Source organism: Anabrus simplex, chromosome 11 (genome assembly GCF_040414725.1).
Source record: "Anabrus simplex isolate iqAnaSimp1 chromosome 11, ASM4041472v1, whole genome shotgun sequence".
Lineage (NCBI taxonomy): Eukaryota > Metazoa > Arthropoda > Insecta > Orthoptera > Tettigoniidae > Anabrus > Anabrus simplex.
Genome location: NC_090275.1, coordinates 47341639 through 47366662, shown reverse-complemented (window position 1 = coordinate 47366662; position 25024 = coordinate 47341639). Strand labels below are relative to the sequence as shown.

Genomic DNA, 25024 nt, shown 5'->3' with positions numbered 1-25024 from the left:
AAAAGAGGGTCTGTGTAGTCAATATCTTCTGAGTAGCTGTCCGTGGAGTTTGACTTTTCTTCTCTTCCTGCTTGGCTTCTGTCGTTGTCTTCTTCTTCTTCTTGGGATGAGTGTAGGAGAGGTGGGAGAGGTGGTGAACTGGGTGAGGCGGGGGAGTAGGGTGGAGAGTTTTGTCTAAGTGGACTAGGGGTGTGTTGTACTGCTGACGGAGGTGGAGTGTATTGAGGTTGAGTAAGGATTGATTCTTGTGGTGGAATAATGAGAAACTCTAAGCCTTGACAACATAAGAAAGGAATAATAAAGTACCTACGATTTAATCCAGCGCACAAGGTCTGATATACGGATAGAGAAAATTAAAGATGTCATCATAAATAATAGTTTTGTGTACCACACGATACACATATCGCGGATACACCTCGCATCTTCCTCTTGTTATAATTTGTATTTTTTTTTTAGAGGTTATAAAGACAAAGCTGGTCGAGAAGAACCAATCTAGGAAATTGAAGTGGCACATGTCGCCATCTATCAAGTTAGGGAATAAGTTACAGTTGAGTCAGAGAAACAATATTAGAATAACAACCAGGCGTATGGTATAGCCTCAGAGAAATAGAAAGATAAGGACATATGAGTAGTTGAACGTAACGAACATGAGGTTCGGTACACATTTTATAACATCCGGCTCGTTTCTTAATAAAACAATCTCCTAATTTCGCAAACGTATCTAATATAACCAGAAAGAATTTTCCATATGCAACACATGTCAAGCTGACTGGCTTGTAATTATGTGCTTTGCATTTGTCACCCTTATCTTATGATCTCCGAGCCACTGCCTTATTAAAACTCTGCAGACCTAATAACCATCTGGAGAAAAGACTTTGACACTGTCAGAGTTCCGGTGATTAATGTTCCTTACGGGACTACAAACCAATTTGATATAAAGATAGGAAAATACCTAATTACCAGTCAGTCTGCATGCAGTTCTTTAAGAGACTCTGATCACATCTGTTCGTTCTAAGATGTATCACCTAAAAACGACAGATACAAAGGAAACATGGTCATCATACTGCAACATTTACTACGCTTTAAAGCCAATGATATATATTTCCAAATTATTTTGTGTTTCACCATTCACATTCGTACATGGACCTACGAGATTCCCACGCCGTTCTGCCAGGCTCCGATTTTCAAAACACGCAACACTTTATTCTTCTGTTTGTTTAGTGTTGTGGTTAATGTTGTGTGCTTTCGATATTTTGTACGGAATGTTATATATAATGGAAGATCCTAAGTCAATTAGATTCATTCCAAACCTCCTTAGGAAATGCCTGACATACAGTGTTGCTATTGTCTCCGTTTGCGTCTATTTGACAGGAAAATGCAGGCTTATTCAGAAGATAATAACGAGTTTTGAAGAAATGGATAGACTTTTACATTGTAACATACACCCAGCCCACAACAGAGCTCTAATATTAAGCCTTGTAGCACCAAGTTTTTCCCTCTCATATATTCTTATCGCTGGTTTCATCATTTCCATTATGTATGACCCGTCAATTTTAATACAGATTTATGGAGAATGTATTATGATTATGATGTCAATGCAGTTCGCTGCTTGGGTTTTAATTCTGCAGCTCAAAATATCTGTTCTCAATGAACAGTTATTGATAATATTCGGTATTTCTAAAGACTGCGTTTATGACTACAGGAATTTCAGTGTGGCAGCACGAATGTTTGATGTATTTCATGTTCGTTCTGCAGACATTCACCAAAGAGTGGGGATTATCTCCCGCTCATACATGGGTGCTTGTCGTATTGCAAGCCTCATCAATGCAGCGTACGGATTACCCATTCTCCTCGTAATCCTGCATGCTTTAATGAATGCGATAACAAGTTCATTTGACATCTTCAGCACAGTATACCGGCAGAACAACGCTGATTTACCGGTTTCTGATATACTTTTGTACTTCTCTTTCTTTTTACAAAGTGTCTTCAAAATCCTGCTCATCGCATTGCCATGCCAGAGTGCTGCTGACGAAGCTAGGCAAACAAGTGTGTTGGTTCATCAACTGTTACTTCATCACCCCCGGAATATCAAGCTTATTTTGTTTTCAAGACAGTTGAATAATGTTAAACTCTACTTCACCGCATGCGGACTCTTCACGCTTGACCGGTCGCTGTTGGTGACCATGGCCAATTCTACGGCTACTTACTTCATCATTCTGTTGCAGTTTGTGTTGTCTAAAACGTAGCAATTTATTTCGTCATGATATTCGGCTATAAACATTTGAATTAAATTTGCGAGTGGTTTGAAATGCACTACTGAAGTTACCAGGTGCATGTGCAGAGTGAATCACCTAGTAAACCGTTAATGATTTCGAAAACCCGTTCTCACTCTGGGAAATGTTTCCAAAGGACACAAAGTGAATTATGGTATTTTTTTCCAGGGTTTCAATATCTGACGGATAGACATCGGATTTTCATACAAGGGCCAACTTCATTTACGGATATCTGAAGGTGAAATTGGGCGAATTATTAATTTTTATGGTACACATATATATGTATATTTTCATATAATTGAGATGAGAGCATACATTTCAAATTTCGGACAAATTGTGAAGGTTTTCGACTTTTATTATGCATATATTAATATGAAATGAAATGTCGTATGGTTTTTAGTGCCAGGATATCCCAGAACGGGTTCGGCTCGCCAAGTGCAGGTCTTTCTATTTGACTTCCGTAGGCGACCTGCGCGTCGTGATGAGGATGTAATGATGATGAGGGCAACACATACACCCAGCCACTGGAATTAACCAATTAAGGTTAAAATCCCCGACCCGGCCGGGAATCGAACCCGGGACCCTCTGAACCGAAGGCCAGTACGCTGACCGTTCAGCCAACGAGTCGGACATATTAATATACTTCATTGTTTTATTATTAAAATTTAATTTCCATTAAATACAGAGTCATGTCTCCAAGAAGAAATACTCTGTACCAGGTGACAGTGTCCTGAGAATGGATGTGACATTTACACCCATTAGAGCTATGTTGATGCGCTGAATAAGAAAATCAGTTGATCGCGTATCGCCGGAAATCCGAGCAATCCGTTGGCCAACCTCTTTGATAAAATTGAGGTGATCATTACAGCAGGTACAACTCGACACTCAGTCGATAATGATGTTAGTGTCAAAAAAAAAGAATTATAAATCATCATCATCATCATCATCTGTTTACCCTCCAGGTTCGGTTTTTCCCTCGGACTTAGCGAGGGATCCCACCTCTACCGCCTCAAGGGCAGTGTCCTGGAGCTTCAGACACTTGGTCGGGGATACAACTGGGGAGTATGACCAGTACCTCGCCCAGGCGGCCTCACCTGCTATGCTGAACAGGGGCCTTGTGGAGGGATGGGAAGATTGGAAGGGATAGGCAAGGAAGAGGGAAGGAAGCGGCCGTGGCCTTAAGTTAGGTACCATCCCGGCATTCGCCTGGAGGAGAAGTGGGAAACCACGGAAAACCACTTCCAGGATGGCTGAGGTGGGAATCGAACCCACCTCTACTCAGTTGACCTCCCGAGGCTGAGTGGACCCCGTTCCAGCCCTCGCACCACTTTTCAAATTTCGTGGCAGAGCCGGGAATCGAACCCGGGCCTCCGGGGGTGGCAGCTAATCACGCTAACCACTACACCACAGAGGCGGACAGAATTATAAATACGCATTTATATAAGTATAATAAATTACAAACAACAAAAGTGAAACAACTTCATATGTAGGCTATAATGACAAAGAAGTGGATCCACGAAATACTAATGTACCTTGCAGGTAGTTTCATATTTAAATTAATATTTGCTTATTAATGAAATATAATTTAATTGAAAAATAACTTCTCCAACAGTTCTAATTTGTCTTCTGGAATACTGTATATAACTGGAGCACCAGTAACAAGGAGTGAATGGGGAATTTTCATTTTCATTTAAGAAGCATGTTCCATGTATCATTATGTATTAAAATATTTATAACATTGTATATTTTCTTGTAAAATTTGGGCAGGATTTATCTGTACTGTAAATCTTTATAGCTTTTTATGCATGAAAAAAAAGCAGATATACACATCAGTAAATCATATGAGTATGAATTCTGGTTTTACTTTAAGTCAATAATACAGTGTCGTTCATTTAGTTTTCAAATCCCGTATGGCACAGAGTTTTAAACTGATCTATAGGCAAACTTAATAAAGATCAAAACTTCATATCCTACTTCCTTAATGTCTGTCTATAATTATTAATCCTCAGAGGCAAAAAAGTTTACAAATTCTTTCTGATTTATTCATCAGTCAGCTTTTCTGTTTTCCCACAAGTTTACATTTAGTTACATACAAGGTTTCAAAAATAACCTATTCAATTATTGCGAGAAGAAGTAGGATGTGCAGTGAAAAATGAAAGAGTATTTTTGATTGTTTCTTCACGTTTTTGAGTTTTTACACGGTTTTCTTACAACCTTACTCATTGATTTATCATGTGTATTAATTAACACACTACCTTATCTAGCAGACGTGTGTAGACTAATAAGACTCACAAACTACCCTCAATCCTACAAGTTGAGCCTCACTGGAATAACCTTTCCTAAACCCCAACTATCTTCTATCAGACCTGTTAGTAATTTTGACAGCTTGTGTAATGTAATCAGAAAGAATTTGCCATATGTAACACATGTCAAGCGGACTAGCTTGTAATTATCTGCCTTGCGTTTATAACCCTTATCTCATGATCGCCGAGCTGCTGTCTCATTAAAACACTACCGACCTAATATCTCTCCGGAGAAATACTTTGAGTTATCGTGTAAAGGCACTGTCACAGTTCCGGTGATTAATTTTCCTTACGGGACTACCAACCAATTTGATACGAAAAAGACAGGAAAATACCTAATTACCAAGCAGTCTACATGCAGTTCTTTAAGAGACTCTAAGCATCTCTGTTCGTTCTAATATGTATCACCTAAAAACTACGGATACCAAGGAAACATGGTCATCATACTGCAACATTTACTACGCTTTAAAGCCAATGATATATATTTCCAAATTATTTTGTGTTTCACCATTCACATTCGCACATGGATCCACGAGATTCCCACGTCGCACAGCCAGACTTCGATTTTCAAAATACGCAACGCTTTATTCTTCTGTTTGTTTAGTGCTGTTGTTAATGTTGTTTGCTTTCGATATTTTTTACAGAATGTTATATAGGAGGGACGATCCCAAATTAATCAGATTTATACCAAACCTCCTTAGAAGATATCTGACTTACACTGTCGCTATTGCCTCCGTTTGTGTGTATCTGACAGGAAAAGTAAGGCTTATTCAGAAGATAATAACGAGTTTTGAAGAAATAGATAGACTTTTACATTGTGACATACACCCAGCCCACAACAGAGCTCTAATATTAAGCTTTATAATACCGTTTTTATCCCTGTCATATATTTTTATAGCTGGTTTCTTCGTTTCTATTTTATTTACCCCGTCACTTCTAATACAGATTTATGGAGAATGTATTATGATTATGATGACAATACAGTTCGGTGCTTGGGTTTTGATTCTGCAGCTCAAAATATCTGTTCTCAATAAACAGTTATTAATAATATTCGGTATTTCTAAAGACTGCGTTTATGACTACAGGAATTTCAGTGTGGCAGCACGAATGTTTGATGTATTTCATATTCGTTCTGCAGACATTCACCAAAGAGTGGGGATTATCTCCCGCTCGTACATGGGTGCTTGCCGTATTGCAAGCCTGATCAATGCAGCGTACGGATTACCCATTCTCCTCGTAATCCTGCATGCTTTAATGAATGCGATAACAAGTTCATTTGACATCTTCAGCATAGTATACCGGCAGAACTACGCTGACTTACCGGTTTCTAATATACTTTTATACTTCTCGTTCTTCTTACAAAGTGTCTTCAAAATTCTGCTGATCGCATTGCCATGCCAGAGTGCTGCTGACGAAGCTAGACAAACAAATGTGTTGGTTCATCAACTGTTACTTCATCACCCCCGGAATATCAAGCTTCTTTTGTTTTCAAGACAGTTGAATAATGTTAAACTCTACTTCACCGCATACGGACTCTTCACGCTTGATCGGTCTCTGCTGGTGACCATGGCTGATTCTACGGCTACTTACTTCATCATTCTGCTGCAGTTTGTGTTGTCCAAAACATAACCAATTTTTTCGTCATTATACTAGGCTACAAAGAATTTAATTCAATTTGCGAGTGGTTTGAAGTGGAAGAATTAAGTTACCATGTGCGTATGAAAAGTGAATAGGGTAAAATGTTCGTCTCAAACACCTAGTAAACTGTTAAAGATGTCAAGAACCCGTTCTCATTCTCATAAATGTTACCAAAGGACACAAAATCAATCTTGCAGTGTTTTACCAGGGTATCAGTTTCTGGTGAGTGGATATCGGATTTGTAAGCAAATGAATATTTTGTTTACCGATGTGTAGACGTCCAAAAACGACAAGGAATTGCGTTTGAAGGCGACATTGGATTAATTATTAAATTTAATAGTGCATATATGCATATATTAGAGATAGTGCAGAAATGTGAAATTTTTATGCATGTTTTCGACTTTTATTACGCGTATTTTAACATGTTTGACAAGCAGTCTTTAAGAAAATATAAATTAACTAGCTGATGTACCCGTGCTTCGCTACGGGATTCTACATTGTATACAGAATTCTATGTTAAGTAGTGTACACCTTGTGAGCAAGATTGTATTATATTGCATAGCAACGTTACCCTAGAAACGCGACGGGGAAGTCACCAAACGTCTTTTCTCATATGAAGACTGGGTGAGGGAATTTTCATTGTGATGGTAGGTCTGCTTGTCTACTCTGTCACAATCAGGTTGGGGAGTTTTTATTATAATGGCAGACACTCACTCTCCACCTGCTCTTTTACATTCTCAGAAAGACTGCCTTAGTGATTTTCCCAAGTGAAATGAACATAGGTCATTAAAATGACGTCAGTAGGAATGGCGCAATTAAAAGCAATATGAAATACTCGATCAAATGAAAAACAGCACATTTTCTCACTTTTAACGAACAGTACTACGCTGCCGATCTAACAGTCCAAAGTTCCAGAGCTAGAATGGCCAAGCCACACAGCCTTGATCCGTGAACACTCTTCGTCTTTTATGGTCGAGGGGGGGGGGTCGAATAGCGGGGAGTCCCAGGAGGACATATCTATGCCCTTTTACTAATCTCTTCCCTAGGAGTACCCGATGAGTCGGAAAATCTCATTTCACTACACTGGTGGCGCAAGAATCTATCTGACTTGGAGGCAAATTTTTCCTCCAAGCCGGAGGATAAAACCCCTCTTCACTGCTAATTTCGAACAAAATGAATGTAGAATTTAATAAAAGTGAAGTAACGTATCTTTTCAGGGTTGAAATTTGAATTATTAATGAATTGTAGTGCTGTAATTTGGAATAGGCTTAAATTGTAATTCTAGACCAGGTCATACTACTATTACTAAGTGAGCCTCTGCCAAATCTCCACACTGCTCATTCAAAACAGCGCGTCAGAGTAGGGAGTGAATAGCTGGAATACTGATGAACCAGTGTTTTACGTACCAGAAGTATCAGACAATGTATGAACCAGAGGAATGGCATGCTAAAGAAAACAGTTTTTTAACTCCCCAGCTCTTTCCCACCAATATTGAGTCAGGCTGTTATACTCAAGGCCCTACACCGCTGGCTGCGCAGAAGCCTGTGACTGGGGAAGACATGGCCATGCGCGTACCGCCATGTTGCGGGTGCTCCTCAGCTTGACGCAGGAATCGTATGGAATTCATGCTTTAACTTGCATTTTGCACACATGAAAACATTCGCCTTATAAAATTAATGACAGCCTACACCGACTACCGTGTACACACGCAATAAATATACATAATATCAAGACTGTGGTAATATTAAAATATACTTCTGTATAAAAAACTGAACCATCTACACAAATCATTTGCATAGCCTATAGGTGGCGCACCTAAAATAAGAAACCTTTAGTAGACTGAATAAAAAGACTGAAAAATACGCTACTACAAAAGTACACTTGCGGTACCTCGAAAATGATCATGTCGCTCACTTTAATATAAGGTTCATGTTTGTAACTGATGTGCTTGAACATTGTACGTATGGCTAGAAGGCCAGACTCAAAGGACAAGAATCACGTGGCAATCTGTCTCTTGAGAAACCTAGGATCAACAATTATTTAGCTTTATTGAATATATGAAGACATGTTCAAAAAGCGGTCTACAACTTAAGTATGATTACATATCGTGAGATAAAAATTACCTGTCTCTCAGCAGACTAGCGAACACATAAATTAAATATTGACAAACTCCTGTACCGGTACCGATAATAATAATCTTCAATATCAACAACAAAAAAAAAGGAAACCTGTGAAATAAAATCTTTCTATGAAAGGTAAATAGCTTATGATTCCTCTCAGATAAGTTTTTGCTAGTGGATTTACGTCGCACCGGCACAGATAGGTCTTACGGCGACGATGGGATAGGAAAGGCCTAGGAGTTTGAAGGAAGCGGCCGTGGCCTTAATTAAGGTACAGCTCCAGCATTTGTCTGTTGTGAAAATGCGAAACCACAGAAAACCATCTTCAGGGCTGCCGACAGTGGGATTCGAACCCACTATCTCCCGGATGCAAGCTCACAGCCGCGCGCCCCTAACCGCTCAGCCAAACAGCAAATTTTACTCAATTATCTGAACAGATTGTTTAAAAAGTACATGACTGCAGAAATATTTCTAAAACAATCAGATACATGTTTTATCATTTTCTGAATATGAAATACCGGCTCTGCGGTGTAGGGGTAGCGAGTCTACTTCTTACCCGAAGTCTCCGGGTTCAATCCCCAGCCAGGTCAGAGATTTATACCTGGTTCTGAGTGCTGGTTCGAGGTCCACTCAGCATACGTGATTACAATTGTGGAGCTATCTGATGGTGACATAACGGCCGAGAGGATTCGCCGTGCTGACCACATGACACCTCGTAATCTGCAGGCCTTCAAGGTGAGCAGCGGTCGCTTTGTAGGCCATGGCCTTTCGGGCCTGTTGTGCCATGCGGTTTGTTTGGATATGAAATAACGTAATTGGATGAGTAGAAGTTAAATTATCATGTTTGCGTGATTTGGATTTAGGTAAATTCTGCCTGACATTCGTAACACTGGTGCTAGTCTTCTGTTGTGTATTTCTTAAAGTGAAATTAATGTCTAGGGTTAGTTAGAGTTTCTCTGCGAGGTTTAGGCTTAAGTTTTATTTTTTACAATTTGCTTTACGTCACACCCGCACAGATAGGTCTTATGGCGACGATGGGGTAGTAAAGGCCTAGGAATGGGAAGGAAGAGACCGTGGCCTTAATTAAAAGTACAGCCCCAGCATTTGCCTGGTGTGAAAATGGAAAACCACGGAAAACCATCTTCAGGGATGCCGACAGTGGGCTTCGAACCCACTATATCCCGGGTGCAAGCTCAAAGGAGTGCGGTCCTTACCGCACGGCCAACTCGCCCGGTTAGGTTTAAGTAAGAATGTTATCATTTATGATGTAAAATCCTCCTCATAATATTATCTTCTTAAATATTACTGCTTTTACAAACTCATTCTGAATTAACATAATCTGAGCACATACAAATTGAAAGTGCGTTCTAATTTTTCTCTAATATGAGCACCATGGTTTACACCAAAAATAAAATAAAATGAAATTGAAAGTGAAGCACTTGCAAACAAAAAAGGTTAATATCATAGTGAAAAGTTAATTTGATTAGCGTTTTCTAATGCAGACTAGGATTGACAAGATTGTAATGAGCTTTGTTTAAACTTTATATTGTCAGATTTTTCTGGAATAGCGTATTAACAATTGTATTCTTTTATTATAAAGCAAGTGGGGAAGAACTGGAGAAAATAAGACATATGATACTAATAAATCATTTTTCAAGTAATTGATAATTTGAAGCAATACCTTACCCTACATAATATTAGAAGGTGTTATCAAGTTGTATCAACCATATCTTACAGATTCTATGCCCAGGTTTATCAAATTTGTAATACCGCTACACAGTTTGTATAAAAAATATGTAGTCTTTTTCAGAACAGCTTTTTAGTTCTAAAGAATTATCCCCGTTGAATTGGAAAAAGGCAAACAAGAAAAAGAAGCCTAAATATGCTAAATTTCATGTCCATTCGTTCTCTGAATCAACCACCCTATAACCTGCTTAGTTCTCGATTATGGTAAATGAAAGTTATTTTTTAACAGTTCAGTTTCTACTCACATGTGAAAAGAAATACCAGATCCCTTCTGATAGCAGTCTGTACAAATGAAGGCTGCACACGAATTCACCCTCGTGAATATCTTTCCATTCCATAGGTAATGCCTAACTTTAGGCCTAATATAGCCGATCAATTTAACTAACGTAAAGTATCAGCTCTCACATTCCTTGAAAATATTTGACAATATATTATCACTCCGTCACATATAATACTAAACCAGATCCACTAACAGGCATTATTCAAATCGAAAATATGCAAGGGTCTGTAAACATTACCACGTGCTAGTCATGCATTCGAAGCTGAAGCGCCCGCAACATGGCGATGCGCGAAAGTGTTCAATATTCCGCTTAGCATCAGCGCGCTCTGTGAGTCTAGATAAGTAATATTAAAGTCTTTGGTTATACTCAGTACGCAACAGTAATCCCATCTATCAGAATTGGGGACATGATAAGAGGCAAAGAACATCACAACAAACAATGGTCAATGTAATGTTATTGTTGATCAATGTTATGCGCTTTCCATATTGTAGGCCTTCGCATTTAGTTTTCTTCCGACTCTGAAATACTACTCTTATCACAGTCGGTACGGTAAAACTGAATAAAACATAAATGATCAGAAAATTGTATTCTGTATAACTTTTGTTATGTAGTACAATAACGAAGGTATTTAAATTAAATTTTAGGCGCCTAACCCTAAACTACTATTTCACCCAGGTTCAGTAAAATTGTTTATAGCTTAGACTACAGTTCTTTCTTCTCTGACTCTATATACCGATTTTCATTAAATTCTGTTCACCCATTTTCTCGTGGCTCGGCGTTGCTGTGGACTTAGCAACAACAATCGAAATTCATGAATACCAGTGTTATCATTGCCGGTACGGTAAAATTGTATAAGACATAAATGATCGGAAATTTAATTCCATGTAACTTTAGTTATGTAGTATTTATCGACAGGATCACTTTCACTTAAAATATAAATATTTGAGAATTGAATTTTAGGCCTTCCCCTAAACTACCATTTCACTCAGCGTGAATAAAATTATTTATAGCCTAGATTGTAGTGGCTCATCTCCCGACTTTACATACCGATTTTCATTAAATTCTCTTCAGCCATTTCAAGTGATAAGTGTACAGACAGACAGACAGACAGACATTACGGAAAAGAAAAAAGTGCGTTTCCTTGTTACTTTGGACATGAACGATACAGAAATACATTTTTTTCAAATTCTGAGCAATGTACAGACAAAACTCTTATTTTATATATGAGCCGGCTAGTATCAAAACCGGCCAAGTCACAAAATTTACGAAAATGAGTTAAGGTTATAAATTTGAAGTAGAAGTATAGCACTACAGGTGAAACAAGAATATGCTTTAAAATCGTCCATGTCTTCATGTTATAGAGCACTGAATTCTCGGTCGTGCAACAGAATCGGCCAAGTCATGCAGCCAGTGAATTCAAAACCGGCCAAGTCAAGGAACGAGCGACAATCTTTATGATGCAGCATTATTGTCTGGAACCTTGTGTTGTTGCATTAAGCAACAATGTGATAATATCAGTAGGCAAAATCGTTCCTCGTAATGTATTGCACCCGCCCACCTCCTGAGTCCCAGACTAGCATTTATCTCAGGGGTGATCAGTTCGAAAACGATAAGAAAATGTATATAAAGAAAATCAAAAAAATATATCTCGGCGCATCAAATGAACACAGGGATGAACGGGGCATGCAAATTTAAGGTTACGGGGGACGACTCATTCATGGATACAAATTTTTGACTCCACAATAGGACTGAGAAGTGACAACTTAAATTCCATGGGCATACTGGACTAACTACAATGAAAAGATATGGAAACTGTTTCCTATTGAAATTGCAATGAAGAGCAATTTATTCACTTATTTTGCATACTACACATGATGACAATTTTACATTGGGGCACTTTAATCCTGAAAAATAAATGACATAATACTTGGATTTTACCTCACTACTCTGGTAGTGTAAAACATTTGGTGAATTCGCCCCAATTGGTTACTGGGGATCGAATTCACATCCGTATGATTGGACGTTTCACCGCTGGAGATCTTCTTTCGGAGACGAAGGCACGACAGTAACTTTTTACTGTCGTCTCCTCGTTCCGTTTGGACATGAGACACTTCCGGTATGTACATTCTGGTGAGCCGGACACCCACCGTAGAAAATGTTATCGCCTCGAAAAAACGGGAATTTATAATACGGACAAACTCTAGCCTATTATTTCCAGATTCACAAACACACCAGGTAGAGTTCATTCACTCAAAAGCTACTTTAATATTTACACTTGTCATTACGACAAGACGTACGGAAAGGTTCATTACTATGCTCTGACCATGAAAACATGTGCCGTCCGTGGGTTATTTACGTATCTACTGCTAACAATCTCCCCGTGAAAACCCAACATCTGGTTCGGAGCAGTTCGACACAGGATGACTGTCCCTATCATATCCTCCTATGATTATTAAATAATATCATTACCATTCTTTATCTGATCATTATCATATTCTTTGACTACCATCAATTTTTTTATTATTATCATTAATTTCAATTATAATCCTGTATTTGATTATTATCCTTTGTCATCCGGGATGATTATATGCCAACCCTTGCCGACGTTTCAAACGAAGGGTCGTTCTTCCTCCTAATTTATCCGCACAATATAATGATCAGCTTCCTCATAAATATTTTTTATTATTATTATTATTATTATTATTATTATTATTATTATAATATTCGTAACAATAAATCATCGCCCATTAAATATCTTAATTTCCTTTCATCATAATTATTATTCTCAAATTATTATTGCCAGTTCTTTATCTTCTGCTCCTTCAACTTTTCATTATTATTATTATTATTATTATTATTATTATTATTATTATTAATAGTGGAAATCGTGATTATCGTAACCCGTAATCATCCTTGCTATAATACTTCAACTTCTCGCTCTTATTATTTTCATCAAAAATTAAAATTAAAAAAAAGTAGCTTCATTGGTTATTCTTCTTCTCCTTCTTCAAATATTTTATTTATTATTATTATTATTAGTTAAAAATCTCAAATCTTTCATTTCAACTCCCAACATCATTATTATGTCCAAAATATAAAAAAAAGTAAATTCTTCACAAAAAAGTAGCTTAGTTTTTATTTATTATTATTATTATTATTATTATTATTATTATTATTATTATTAAAAATGGAAAGATGATATTTTAATTTCCACTCTTTAGAATTTAGTCACATATGTTAAATCCCGTTATGAACCACTAAGATCTGCTTTACATCGGTCGGGACAACACGGTATTCGGGACCGTACCTTCACTTTCGTACTGCCGTTAATTTTATATGGGGACACCTGTCCTCCCAAGACACATCTCACAACTTATGGCACATCGCGGCTGGGCAAATACCTCCAATGCCGGCGATTGCTAAACTATTCCTTCAAATTTGAAGTCCATTTCCTTTCATCGGAACTCTTCAAACATTTAATTCATAAAATAATCCTCGGTGCGTGGATTCTACCACTAATAACACCGGCATATGCATTTATATCATCTTAGGCCTTGAGATTCATCTATTTCATCATTACAAACAATACGGCTCAATTTATTTCACGCCGGATATTCGTCCCTCATGACTTCCAACTCTAAATATGGGCTCAAATCATTCTGGGCTTTTAACATATCGTGACCATTCTAATTCACGTGCCTTTATCGCTTTTAAACAAAAAATTTAATGGTTAAAATAAAGTCCAAAAACGTAAAATCAAAAATTTACGTAAAATCAAACTGATTACGCGAATGAAGTCTTTAACGCTACATGTCATCTCCACATTGATTATTATATTTGCACTGGCTAACTCGCGAAGCACTGTCATTATTATTATTATACTGTAACTCGCAAACGCACAAATATTATTATTATTATTATTTTACTTTCCTTTGTCAACTCACAAACATGATTATTATTAGTATTTTAATGACCTTCCGTACGCAACACAAATCTTACATACTCTGGCTCTTTCATAATCTGGCTGTCTAATAGAAATTATTCCTAATTAAATTACAAATGATCACCGCAGTGATTGAAAATCAAATAAATGGGTTAGCACAAAAAAAGGGAAATTAACACTTGAATTGAACTTAAGTCAAAGTATTACGAACAGCATGCATTAATTGAAAGAAATATATCCCATATTTACATTATATACAACAAACAAATACTCAAATGAATTAATCTAACCCATTATTACGTTAATATAAATTAATTCGTCCGTCTAACAAAAAAAATCATGGACTCGGGAAGCGGACCATGTTAAGTAACCATAATTAATTTACACTGAACCCCGTTTAGTCGCGATAACATTCCCCAATATCAAAATTGTGTACTCATTCCTATGTAGAATTCCATTGTCTCGTAGCGGAGGAGATATAGGCCTTACGGCCCCATGGTGATCTACTCGTCCATCATGTCGCACAATACAAATTTAACACAATAAAACACTTCTGGGTGACTACCCATGATTAATACCTTATTACACTATTTTACACAGGAATACTAATAACAAAAAAAAAAACTTATAGGTGCACCTAGACCCCTGACACTCGCACAATATAATCTTCATATACGCCCGAAACACACGTCGTGGCACATTACGACGAAATGTCGTTCATTTGAACCGGCGCGTATCGCGTCTTCAACCGGCACTTCCTGGTTTATTTCTAAGCCGTCTTGATAATCGCCTAGCCCCTATAATTCCCTGCTCGGATAGTTATTCACCGTCTATCTTGAGGTGTTTACTTCAGGCTCCGCACACTGCCTTCCAAAGGTACTATCGGCGTTCCGTTAATTATTTATTATTCAATCACATGACATTTATTAAATTCAACATACAGTTGTAGTGATTAGTTACACTCGGTACTATGGATAATTTCACTGTTCGTATTCATTCTCCTAATAATTCACGCACTTTCAGCTTTAACTGACTTCAAATGCGTCCCGAGGTACTGACTTACAGAGTCAACGTGTCAGAGTCCCAACTACTTCATTACGACTGACCCGACTGGTGACCGATAATGACGGGTGACTGGTAAGAACTGAGTGATGTGAGGTCCGCTACTGGACTTTTATGGACGATATGATTTCCCGCCGGGGTCATCCGCGGTCAGCTCCTGGAGAGGGGGGTTGGTTATCCTAAATCGGCATATGCAGGCGGATTTGGATCTCTTGCTTTATCCTACTTAATACACTGGCGATACACATTCATGTGTCGTATTCTGAACTCATATCGTTCGGTGATCATGGAAATATCACTTAATTTCTGTCCTCCACCTTTCGCGCGCTAACTCGGCGTCCCCGATGGCGTGCTCATCTCGACCAATGGCGAGATAGCGTGGGTCATTTCCACGAATTCATTACTTTAATTTATTACGATTACAATTAATCAACATGGGAACGATATCACAAAAATCCCCTCTATTCAATTATGTGGTTGGAATAATTTAATTATTGTTATCGGAGAAGCTAACTGGAGTTCACTCTTAGTTTTTCTTATGTTGGTTTATCTGCGGGCCTGTGATAAATTTTCTCATTGGTCAACACCGCTTCGGTTAGTTTGAAATCTCTTCCTTGTAACGTTGACAACACCAAATGCCTCGGGCGTGGAAAAACTGGCACGTCACATTCTCGGTATTGGTGATACATCCGCTCGCCCTTGGTGCGAAATATATACTCTTTCACTTCCTCGAAGTCATTACTTCGTTGTTGTGAGCTCTAGCTTTAATCCTCTTATCTTCTGGCCAAGAAACATTTTCCCCCTAATGACAAGCTTACTGTGTGGCGACGGACAGTAGCGATATGTCTAGCTATGTTGAAATTATCCCGTCCACACAAAACTGACACTGTATTCATTTAATATTCCTATTTATCAGTATTTCTCGTATCAAAATCAAATCATGAATGATAGAGCCTATCTCATCAGGGTACAGTATATTCTTTGAAGTCACAATATTTTGTTTTTTGTTCGTTTGCAACACTGATTTACCTATTCGCGGGCTTCTTGCCGTTATTGGCGCCAAAGCAATCCTATTTCCGGTGTGCTCGTATTTTGTCATTATTGTGTGCTGTAACGTGGATATTGTTCCAAGTGGTGAACTGAAAAATTTACTTTCATACCTTGTGAAATTGTACAAAATTGCAACAAAAACGGCCAAGTCAAAATTTAAATTAACAAAAAAGATGGGTTAATTATGAGTTAGATTTCTCAAAACTATGGAACTTAAATATTAAACCATTAAGGATATAACTGTGAAAAAAAATCTTTTCTGACCATCATTGCTTTGTCTCTACAGGTTTTTCGTCCATATTGAAGAATATGCCTTGAGTGACTTGGCCGGTTTTGATACTAGACGCCTCATATAGATTAATACTGTGAACTCTTTCGGCAAATGGAACGGTTCAAACAGAACTGGTACTTATCAAGACACACTTCGAAATCATACCAGCTGGAATCAATCAAGAAGCTAGACACACGTGGGTTGTGTCCTGGTGATTCGCTGGATATTATGGAGCACGCGAAGCGTGAACTGTAATGTATTCCAGGAAACATCAGGCTCCGTCTACAAACAAAACATCGTGATGTCCTTAAACGAAATCAGAGGTACGACATCATGGTTCCTATAAACAAATATTTGGTTGGTACTGATAATGTGGATCTACCAGAATGTTTAACTCGCTGCCGAATTCAAGTACTGCCCTGTCATATCTGTAGATGTAGAGAGATCATTCTCCGCATTGAAGATAGTTTTAGCAGACAAACGCCTCAGATTTATACGAGAAAACTTGAAGAACACTGTTGTAGTGTACTGCAAACAAGTTATGGACAAGAAAATCATGGTGTGAAGTGTAAAATGAAAGAGGAATGTCTATTGAAGCGTGTCCTTCACGTTTGTAGAATTTCTACACGGTTTTCTTTCAGCCGTACGTATTTTTTATCACGTGTGTTAATGAACACACTGTGTTCCATCTAGGAGAAGTGTGTATATTGTTTTACCAGTGAACAATGAGAGATTGATAAGTCTCACAAACTATTGCACGTAATGTTTGTACTAGAGGAACAGACACACCTGTAAGTAGTGCGGTTCTTTTTTTCTTTTTCGCTCAGTTGTTTATTCACGATTATGATTTTATGTGTTGGTGTGGCTGAATCGCGTGAGTCTAGTAAAGGAATGTTACGTTTGCATTTCATACGAGTGCTTATGAAACTATGTGTGTACTTAAATACATATTTCAGCACGTTTTGCAGCATTTAGTTCAAAAATGTCCTCTAGCTATCTAACAGATTTCCTGATCGATAGACTACATTCGTAGCCTGAATATTAGTTTGTAATTTGAGATAATTGCAAATATTGATTTCCAGTGATGAAGTCATGCTACAAATAAATAATAAATATGAAAAGTGCATTCCCTGTTCATTAAAAAATCACCAAGAAGCCTCGTAAATATTACATTTGGCTTTCCAACAGCATTACACCATTACCTTTAGGAATACTACTAACACAATTCCAATTCTATGTGTTTGATTCTCGAGCCGCGTTGTGCTATGATCGAAGATATCTCTATCTTCGCTCTCATTTCCAGATGTGGAATCACTATACTTTGATTCACTATTAGGAATATTATCTGACACTTGTAAGTCATTATCATCATCACTATTACGAAAAAATGACGAAAATCATCTGTTCCTAGCTATGTATGGCTTTTAGTGCCGACAGTGTCCGAGGACATGTTCGGCTCTCCAGGTGCAGGTCTTCTGATTATACTCCCGTAGGCGACCTGCGCGTCGTGATGACGATGAAATGATGATGAAGACGAGACATACACCCAACCCCCAGCGAAATTAACCAATGGTGGTTAAAATTTCCGACCCTGCCGGGAATCGAACCCGGGACCCCTGTGACCAAAGGCCAGCACACTAACCATTTAGCCATGGAGATATACTTTTCATAATGTTTCACGTCCGTGAACAAGATCAAAAAATTTAGAAACAAAATAAATATTTAAGTCCGCCTCTGTGGTGTCGTGGTTAGTGTGATTAGCTGCCCCTCATGGAGGCCCGGGTTGGATTCCCATCTCTGCCACGAAATTTGAAAAGTGATACGAGGGCTGGAACGGAGTCCACTCAGCCTTGGGAGGTCTACTGAATAGAGGGGGTTCCATTTCCTCCTCAGGCATCCTGGAAGTGGTTTTCTGTGGTTTCCCACTTCTCCTCCAGGCAAACGCCGGGATGGTATCTAACTTAAGGTCACGGCCGCTTTTTCCCTCTTCCCTGCCTATCCCTTCCAGTCTTACCATCCCCCGCAAGGCATCTGTTTAGCATAGCACGTAAGGCCGCCTGGGTGAGTTACTGGTCCTCCTTCCCAGTTGTATCCCCAACCCAGAGTCTCACGCTGCAGGATACTTCCCTTGAGGCGGTAGAGGGGGGATCCTCGCTGACTCCGTGGGAAGAGCCGACCCTGGAAAGTAAACAGATTAAGAAAGAAATATTGAAAAAATGCCTTCAGATAATGATATGGCTCGTAAAACACAGAAGTACAGTCTGGGAACCTAATACGGGGACGACCTTTTTCGGGAATAGTAAATACCCAAAATAGCTGATGGTTTTCTTTGTGATTTGGAAAGTAAGGCAATTCCGAAACAAGGTCTGCCTTGAAGTACTGAACATATTCAGGACATGGTTCCAAAATTATTTTTTGATTACATACGATGCCGTTTTTATTTAAGAATCAAATAAGTAAGGAAAGAAACGCAGGCTTGTACGACTTCAAAACATACGCAGAAAATATCGAAGGTGTCCAGTTAACAGACTGCTGGGCAGAAGTACTGATAAGATTCATGATTAAGTTGAGGTTGTTAACTGGCGATGGTTTTTGCCATGATTGTCTTAAGGTGTAAAACCGCGTCCATATCGAAAAGGAAAACTGTAAAGTTGGTTATAAAAAATAAGAAACAATCGTGGAGGAATGATCGCCTGAAGAATAAGACAAGAAGGAAGGACTGCCTTTACATTAGATGCTCTAATATCCCAGAGTCGGAAGAAAACTAAAAGTGGACCGAGCTCGATAGCTGCAGTCGCTTAAGTGCGGCCAGTATCCAGTATTCGGGATACAGTAGGTTCGAACCCCACTGTCGACAGCCCTGAAAATGGTTTTCCGTGGTTTCCAATTTTCACACCAGGCAAATGCTGGGGCTGTACCTTAATTAAGGCCACGGCCGCTTCCTTTCCACTCCTAGCCCTTCCCTGTCCCATCGTCGCCGTAAGACCTATCTGTGTCGGTGCGACGTAAAACAACTAACAAAAGAAAAAAAAACTAAATGTGAATGCCTACAATATCGAAAGGTCATAAAACTGATCAACAATATTACATTAACCATTGTTATGATGTGATTTGTCTCTTCTGCTGCCACTCAACTCCGATAGATGGGGAGTTTGATAACTTTGCACATCAAATTGATGGTACTGAAATTAATGTCATCAATTTTCGCATTATTTATCATTAAAAAGAATGACCTTACATATTCTTTAATTTTAAAATTTCCCTGTTTTACAGCTATCGCTGGCAAGGAAAACTTTAGTTTCTTTACATATACCGTATAAATGATGATTTACCATTATAAATGAATTAAGTCTAAATTCATGAATTATGTTACCATAGTCGGTACGGTAATATTGTATAAGTCATAAATGATTGGAACTTCTATCTTCTAACATTTGTTACGCTATGTAATACTTTCCGATAGGGCCAATAAGATAGGTATTTAAACATTTAAATTTAAATTTTAGGCATTTTCCCCTAAACTACCATTTCATCCAGCGTGAATAAAAATGATTTATAACCTAGACTGTAGCACCTTATTCCCAGGCTTTACATACCGATTTTCATTAAATTCTGTTCACACATTTTCTCGTGGTTCGGCGTTGATATGGATTTAGCAACAAAAATGGAAATTCATGAATATCTCTGTTATCACAGCCGGTAGGGTAAAAATTTAGAAGACATAAATCATCGGAAATTTAATTCTATGTAACTTTAGTTATGTAGTATTTATCGATAGGATCATTAATAACATAAATATTTGATCATTACATTTTTGGCCTTCCCCTAAACTACCATTTCACTCAGCGTGAATAAAGTCATATATAGCCTAGATTATAGTGATTTATTCCCCGACTTCACATACCGATTTTCATTGAATTCTCTTCAGCCATTTTCTCATGATGCCCGAACAGACAGACAGACAGAGAGAAATTACGGAAAACTAAAAAGTTCATTTACTTGTTACTGTGAACACGACCGATACAGAAATACCATTCTTTTGTTAAATTCTGAGCAATGTACAGACAAAACTTTTATTTTATATATATACTTACTCCGAAGGCTACTCCGATGATTATGGAGCCTTTTCTAAGCGTACACCCACAGCAACACTTCCTTATAGGCAAGCACGCCATCTTCTTCTAGGTAGTAAATCTGTAATTAGAAGTAAAACTAACTGAAATTTAATATTTTAAGTAAAATAAAAGAATCTAATTAAATAATTATTTGTCAATTCAGTAAATTAATTTGAAAATGATTTAGAGAAAAATATTCCTCGCGGCGAAAATCCCCGAACAAGATATAGTTGAGAAAATTCCCATTCTCATATTTTGAACCCAATCACTTTTAAGTTTTTAGACGACTCTAGTGCCATTTCAATAAATCGACTGAGTAGCGGCAGAATTCAATAATGAAAGGTTTGAATACCGGTTATGCTACTAATTTTAACATACTCAGGATTGGACTTTATTCACGTAACATCGCTTAAATTTAAGATGGAAGTTTTATTTTGTCAGCTCTGAACAAACAAACAAACAAACAAACAAACAGGAAACTATATTTTTGGCATATAACCTCGTCCGACTCAGCTTAAAAATTCACGTATCATATTTATTTATTTATTTATTTATTTATTTATTTATTTATTTATTTATTTATTTATTTATTTATTTATTTATTTATTTTTCTTCTTTGGGTTTGGACGGGAGTGGATCACGAAACACATTCCATTTGCAGGTTAGTATTTTCTTTCTTTTTTATTTATTAACTTATTTTAATTTACCCAAAGAGACACTACCAACGACTGTACATTACTTAAATGGCGGGAGGGCCAGTTTACTTTAGTAACTGCTGTTCATTATAATAACAAAATTGAATGAGAATTATATAATAATGTGATGTCAACTCCCTCTTATGTCCGCCTCCCTAGCGTAACGGTTAGTGGTAATAACTGCTGTACCCGGGGGCCCGAGTTCAATTCCCGGTACTGCCAGAAATTTAAGAATAGCAGAAGGGCTGGTATGTGGTTGAAATGGTTCATGCAGCTCACTCCCATTTGGGGTGTGCCTGAAAAGAGCTGCACTACCTCGGGATAAGGACACGAGTTTACTTTTCCCTTGGCTCGGGGACTGGGTGTTTGTGCTGTCCCCAACATCCTTGCAACTCACACACCACACACAACACTATTCTCCACCATAATAACACGCAGTTACCTACACATGGCAGATGCCGCCCACCCTCATCGGAGGGACTGCCTTACAAGGGCTGCACCCCGCTAGAAATAGCCACACGAAATTATTATTAACTGCCTCTTATCGCTAATGTCCATCCCAGTGGTACTAGTCCATATCCTGTAACCCCTAAGCCTATTTTAACCATATTAAATAACAGGAACTTCTAATATAAGGGTCAGTCAAATGAAAACAGAATACCCGTCATAAAACACATTCCGCTTGAAAGATGGCAACACTGTTGTTACGTATCGATACTGCCATCGCTGTGGTACAACCAAATACAGTAGAGACAATACGCGACACTCAGCGAGATATCTAGGGATAGCTATTAGAGCTCTCTCTAGCGGGTAGACCTGAGAAATTCTGATCCTGTCATAAGAGTACGTGTATTTGTGTGTGAAGTTTTTGGTGTTATTTATGCGTTTTCAGTGAGTTGACATAATTAAATAGTAGCGTGTGTCATTCCTTGATATCTCCTCTCAACATGAGGGGAAAGGTATGTGCTGTGTTTGGCTGCAGTAACTATGAAGTAGAGAAGAATGCGCGGTCTTCCTTTCGCTACCCTCGTGACAAGAAAATGTAAGTAATATTGTGTTTGCATATATATTCTTCCAGTGACAAAGAGATTTTTATAGTACCTACTTCATAATCTCCTGACCTGCTCGACCCATATTTTAACTGGCTTAAAATATTATAGGCATAATTTATTGTATAGTGCAGCAGTTAACCTTTAATACCGAGGTGTTGTTGTAGGTGTGATCTGTGGGTTTTGAAATGTCACAGAAGTGATTTGGATAAGGTGTACAAGAAAGAAGGGACGTTACGCTTATATAAGAATTATAAGATCTGTTCAGATCATTTCCATTTAATAATCCTCGATTATACAGCCAAGGATATGTTACATTTTTACTCTAATTGTACGTAAATATTCCTCAAAGCATCACTATCGACAACATTTTCATACTTTTCTTTATTTATCCCTCTTCTCAGATTAAAACCGGGATTTTATAGATTTTCTTTCTGTTAGTAGGCTTCATGTTGAGAGGAAAATTGTCCAGCTTTTAAATGTTAATTCATTGCATCATGTGTGGAAATGTGCCGATATTTTTATTGACAAGTGTCGTAATGTGATAATACAATGTTTTATAAACGAGAAAAAAAGACAAATCTAACAATAAAAGTACAGGCAGGAATGCTAAAGCAAAAAAAGTAATGCATAAATGAAAGATCAAGCCATTTCACAGCAGTCCATTTCACATCTTGTTTATATGTCTAATTTCAGTCTTTAAATAATAATCTTTTAAATAATTCTTCATTCATTTATCCAGAATTGCTTTAGCAACTTCGAAGTTAATATCTCAATAATACTTTCTTTCTAGACGTAATTTATTTATCCATTTTCGTATATGCATTTCCATTGATACTTGAATTCAGCGCGACTCTTCAGGTCAAGTCACTAGGAGCGCTACCGTCGAATTGCCTCCCATTTTAACAAGGCTAAATCCGTAAGTATCGTGTATTGTCTCTACTGTATTTGGTGGTAACTCACAGGTGCACGCAGTTGTTGGGTTATGTCTTTGTTGGTGCGCGGACTGGTCTGGTGTGATCATCCAGCTGCAGACATGGGAGGCAAGGAAAAGGCAGAGAAGTGTGGTTCGTTTTTTGGTGACTGAGGGTCCTGGAGTACGCGAAATTCATCGTCGCATGTCTGCTGTGTGTGGTGAGCACTGCATGCCCATGACGAGTGTACACGAGTGGTATAGGAGATTCCGAGAAGACTGCAAGACGATGCGCGTCGCGTCCGGGACAGATCCCATCAAGCCATTACTCCTGATGTGATAAGGGCGGTGACCTTATCTGGGAAAACCGACGAATCACGGAGGAAGAAATTCGAAGAAGAAGGAGAAGAAGAAGAAAGATTCGGGGACGTCTGTTTCATTGAAACGAGGAAGTGCAAGAGTGCGTGCGGTTGTGGACCTCTTTCTACAAAACTGGAATTGATCTTCTCGTCTCCCAGTGGGAAAAATGTATTAACGCTTTTGGTAATTACAATTGAATAAAGCCATTCCATGGTCACGTTGTAGTGGGTGTTCGATTTTCACTTGACTGCCCCTTATAGTATAGTCCCCATGTTAACACTCATTATCATAGAATTCATAAACACACACACTGTCGCTGATTTCCAAAGCACCGGGCGAGTTGGCCGTGCGCGTAGAGGCGCGTGGCTGTGAGCTTGCATCCGGGAGATAGGAGGTTCGAATCCCACTATCGGCAGCCCTGAAGATGGTTTTCCGTGGTTTCCCATTTTCACACCAGGCAAATGTTGGGGCTGTACCTTAATTAAGGCCACGGCCGCTTCCTTCCAACTCCTAGGCCTTTCCTATCCCATCGTCGCCATAAGACCTATCTGTGTCGGTGCGACGTAAAGCCTCTAGCAAAAAAAAAAAATTCCAAAGCATTCGAATTATCAACTCAACAACAACAACAACAACTGTTAAAAAGTCGATGTGTTTATGATATCTTAACCTGCCCTAGATCTACGGTAAAAATCCGTCTACCATCTCCACACGGTAAGGTAGTTCTGTCTTTCTACGTGCAATACAAAAAGGAAGTGGTCACATGTAACGAAGGGAAAAAATAATACGTTACCGTTTTCTTCTAAATACAAGCCTCCTCCAACACTAACCAAACACTACTGTCACAAATCGGATGTTATCATAATATAATAATGACAAAAGTCTTATCTGATAGCGATGATAAAATACTTGAAAAAAATCCGTCTGTATCAAAGGAGAGAAAATGAAGGCCAAATCCTTTTGTTTCAATACGACAGCGGAAATTACGTATTCCCTAATAATCATGCCCAATTCGTGAGGTTCAAATGTTCACTGTATCAGTTCAGCAGGAAGACAGTAACTTAGCAGGTCTCCTTTAGACCTGAACCTCTCAATAACCTTGAACGAAGTCCGACTCGTTGGCTGAATGGTCAGCGTACTGGCCTTCGGTTCAGAGGGTCCCGGGTTCGATTCCCGGCCGGGTCGGTGACTTTAACCTTAATTGGTTA

General features: G+C 38.4%; 1 protein-coding gene across 1 annotated transcript in view; it reads right to left on the bottom strand.

The window, feature by feature from the left end:
* Positions 1 to 24651, bottom strand: part of LOC136883223 (uncharacterized) — a 56784-nt gene extending 32133 nt beyond the window's left edge. The window contains exons 1-2 of the mRNA XM_067155422.2: positions 24610 to 24651; positions 20782 to 20881 (exon numbers count right to left, since the gene is read on the bottom strand). Coding sequence (XP_067011523.2) covers positions 20782 to 20862 — 81 coding nt within the window. The 5' untranslated portion in view covers positions 20863 to 20881; positions 24610 to 24651. The remainder of the gene's footprint in view (positions 1 to 20781; positions 20882 to 24609) is intronic.
* Between the last annotated feature and the right edge of the window lie 373 nt (positions 24652 to 25024).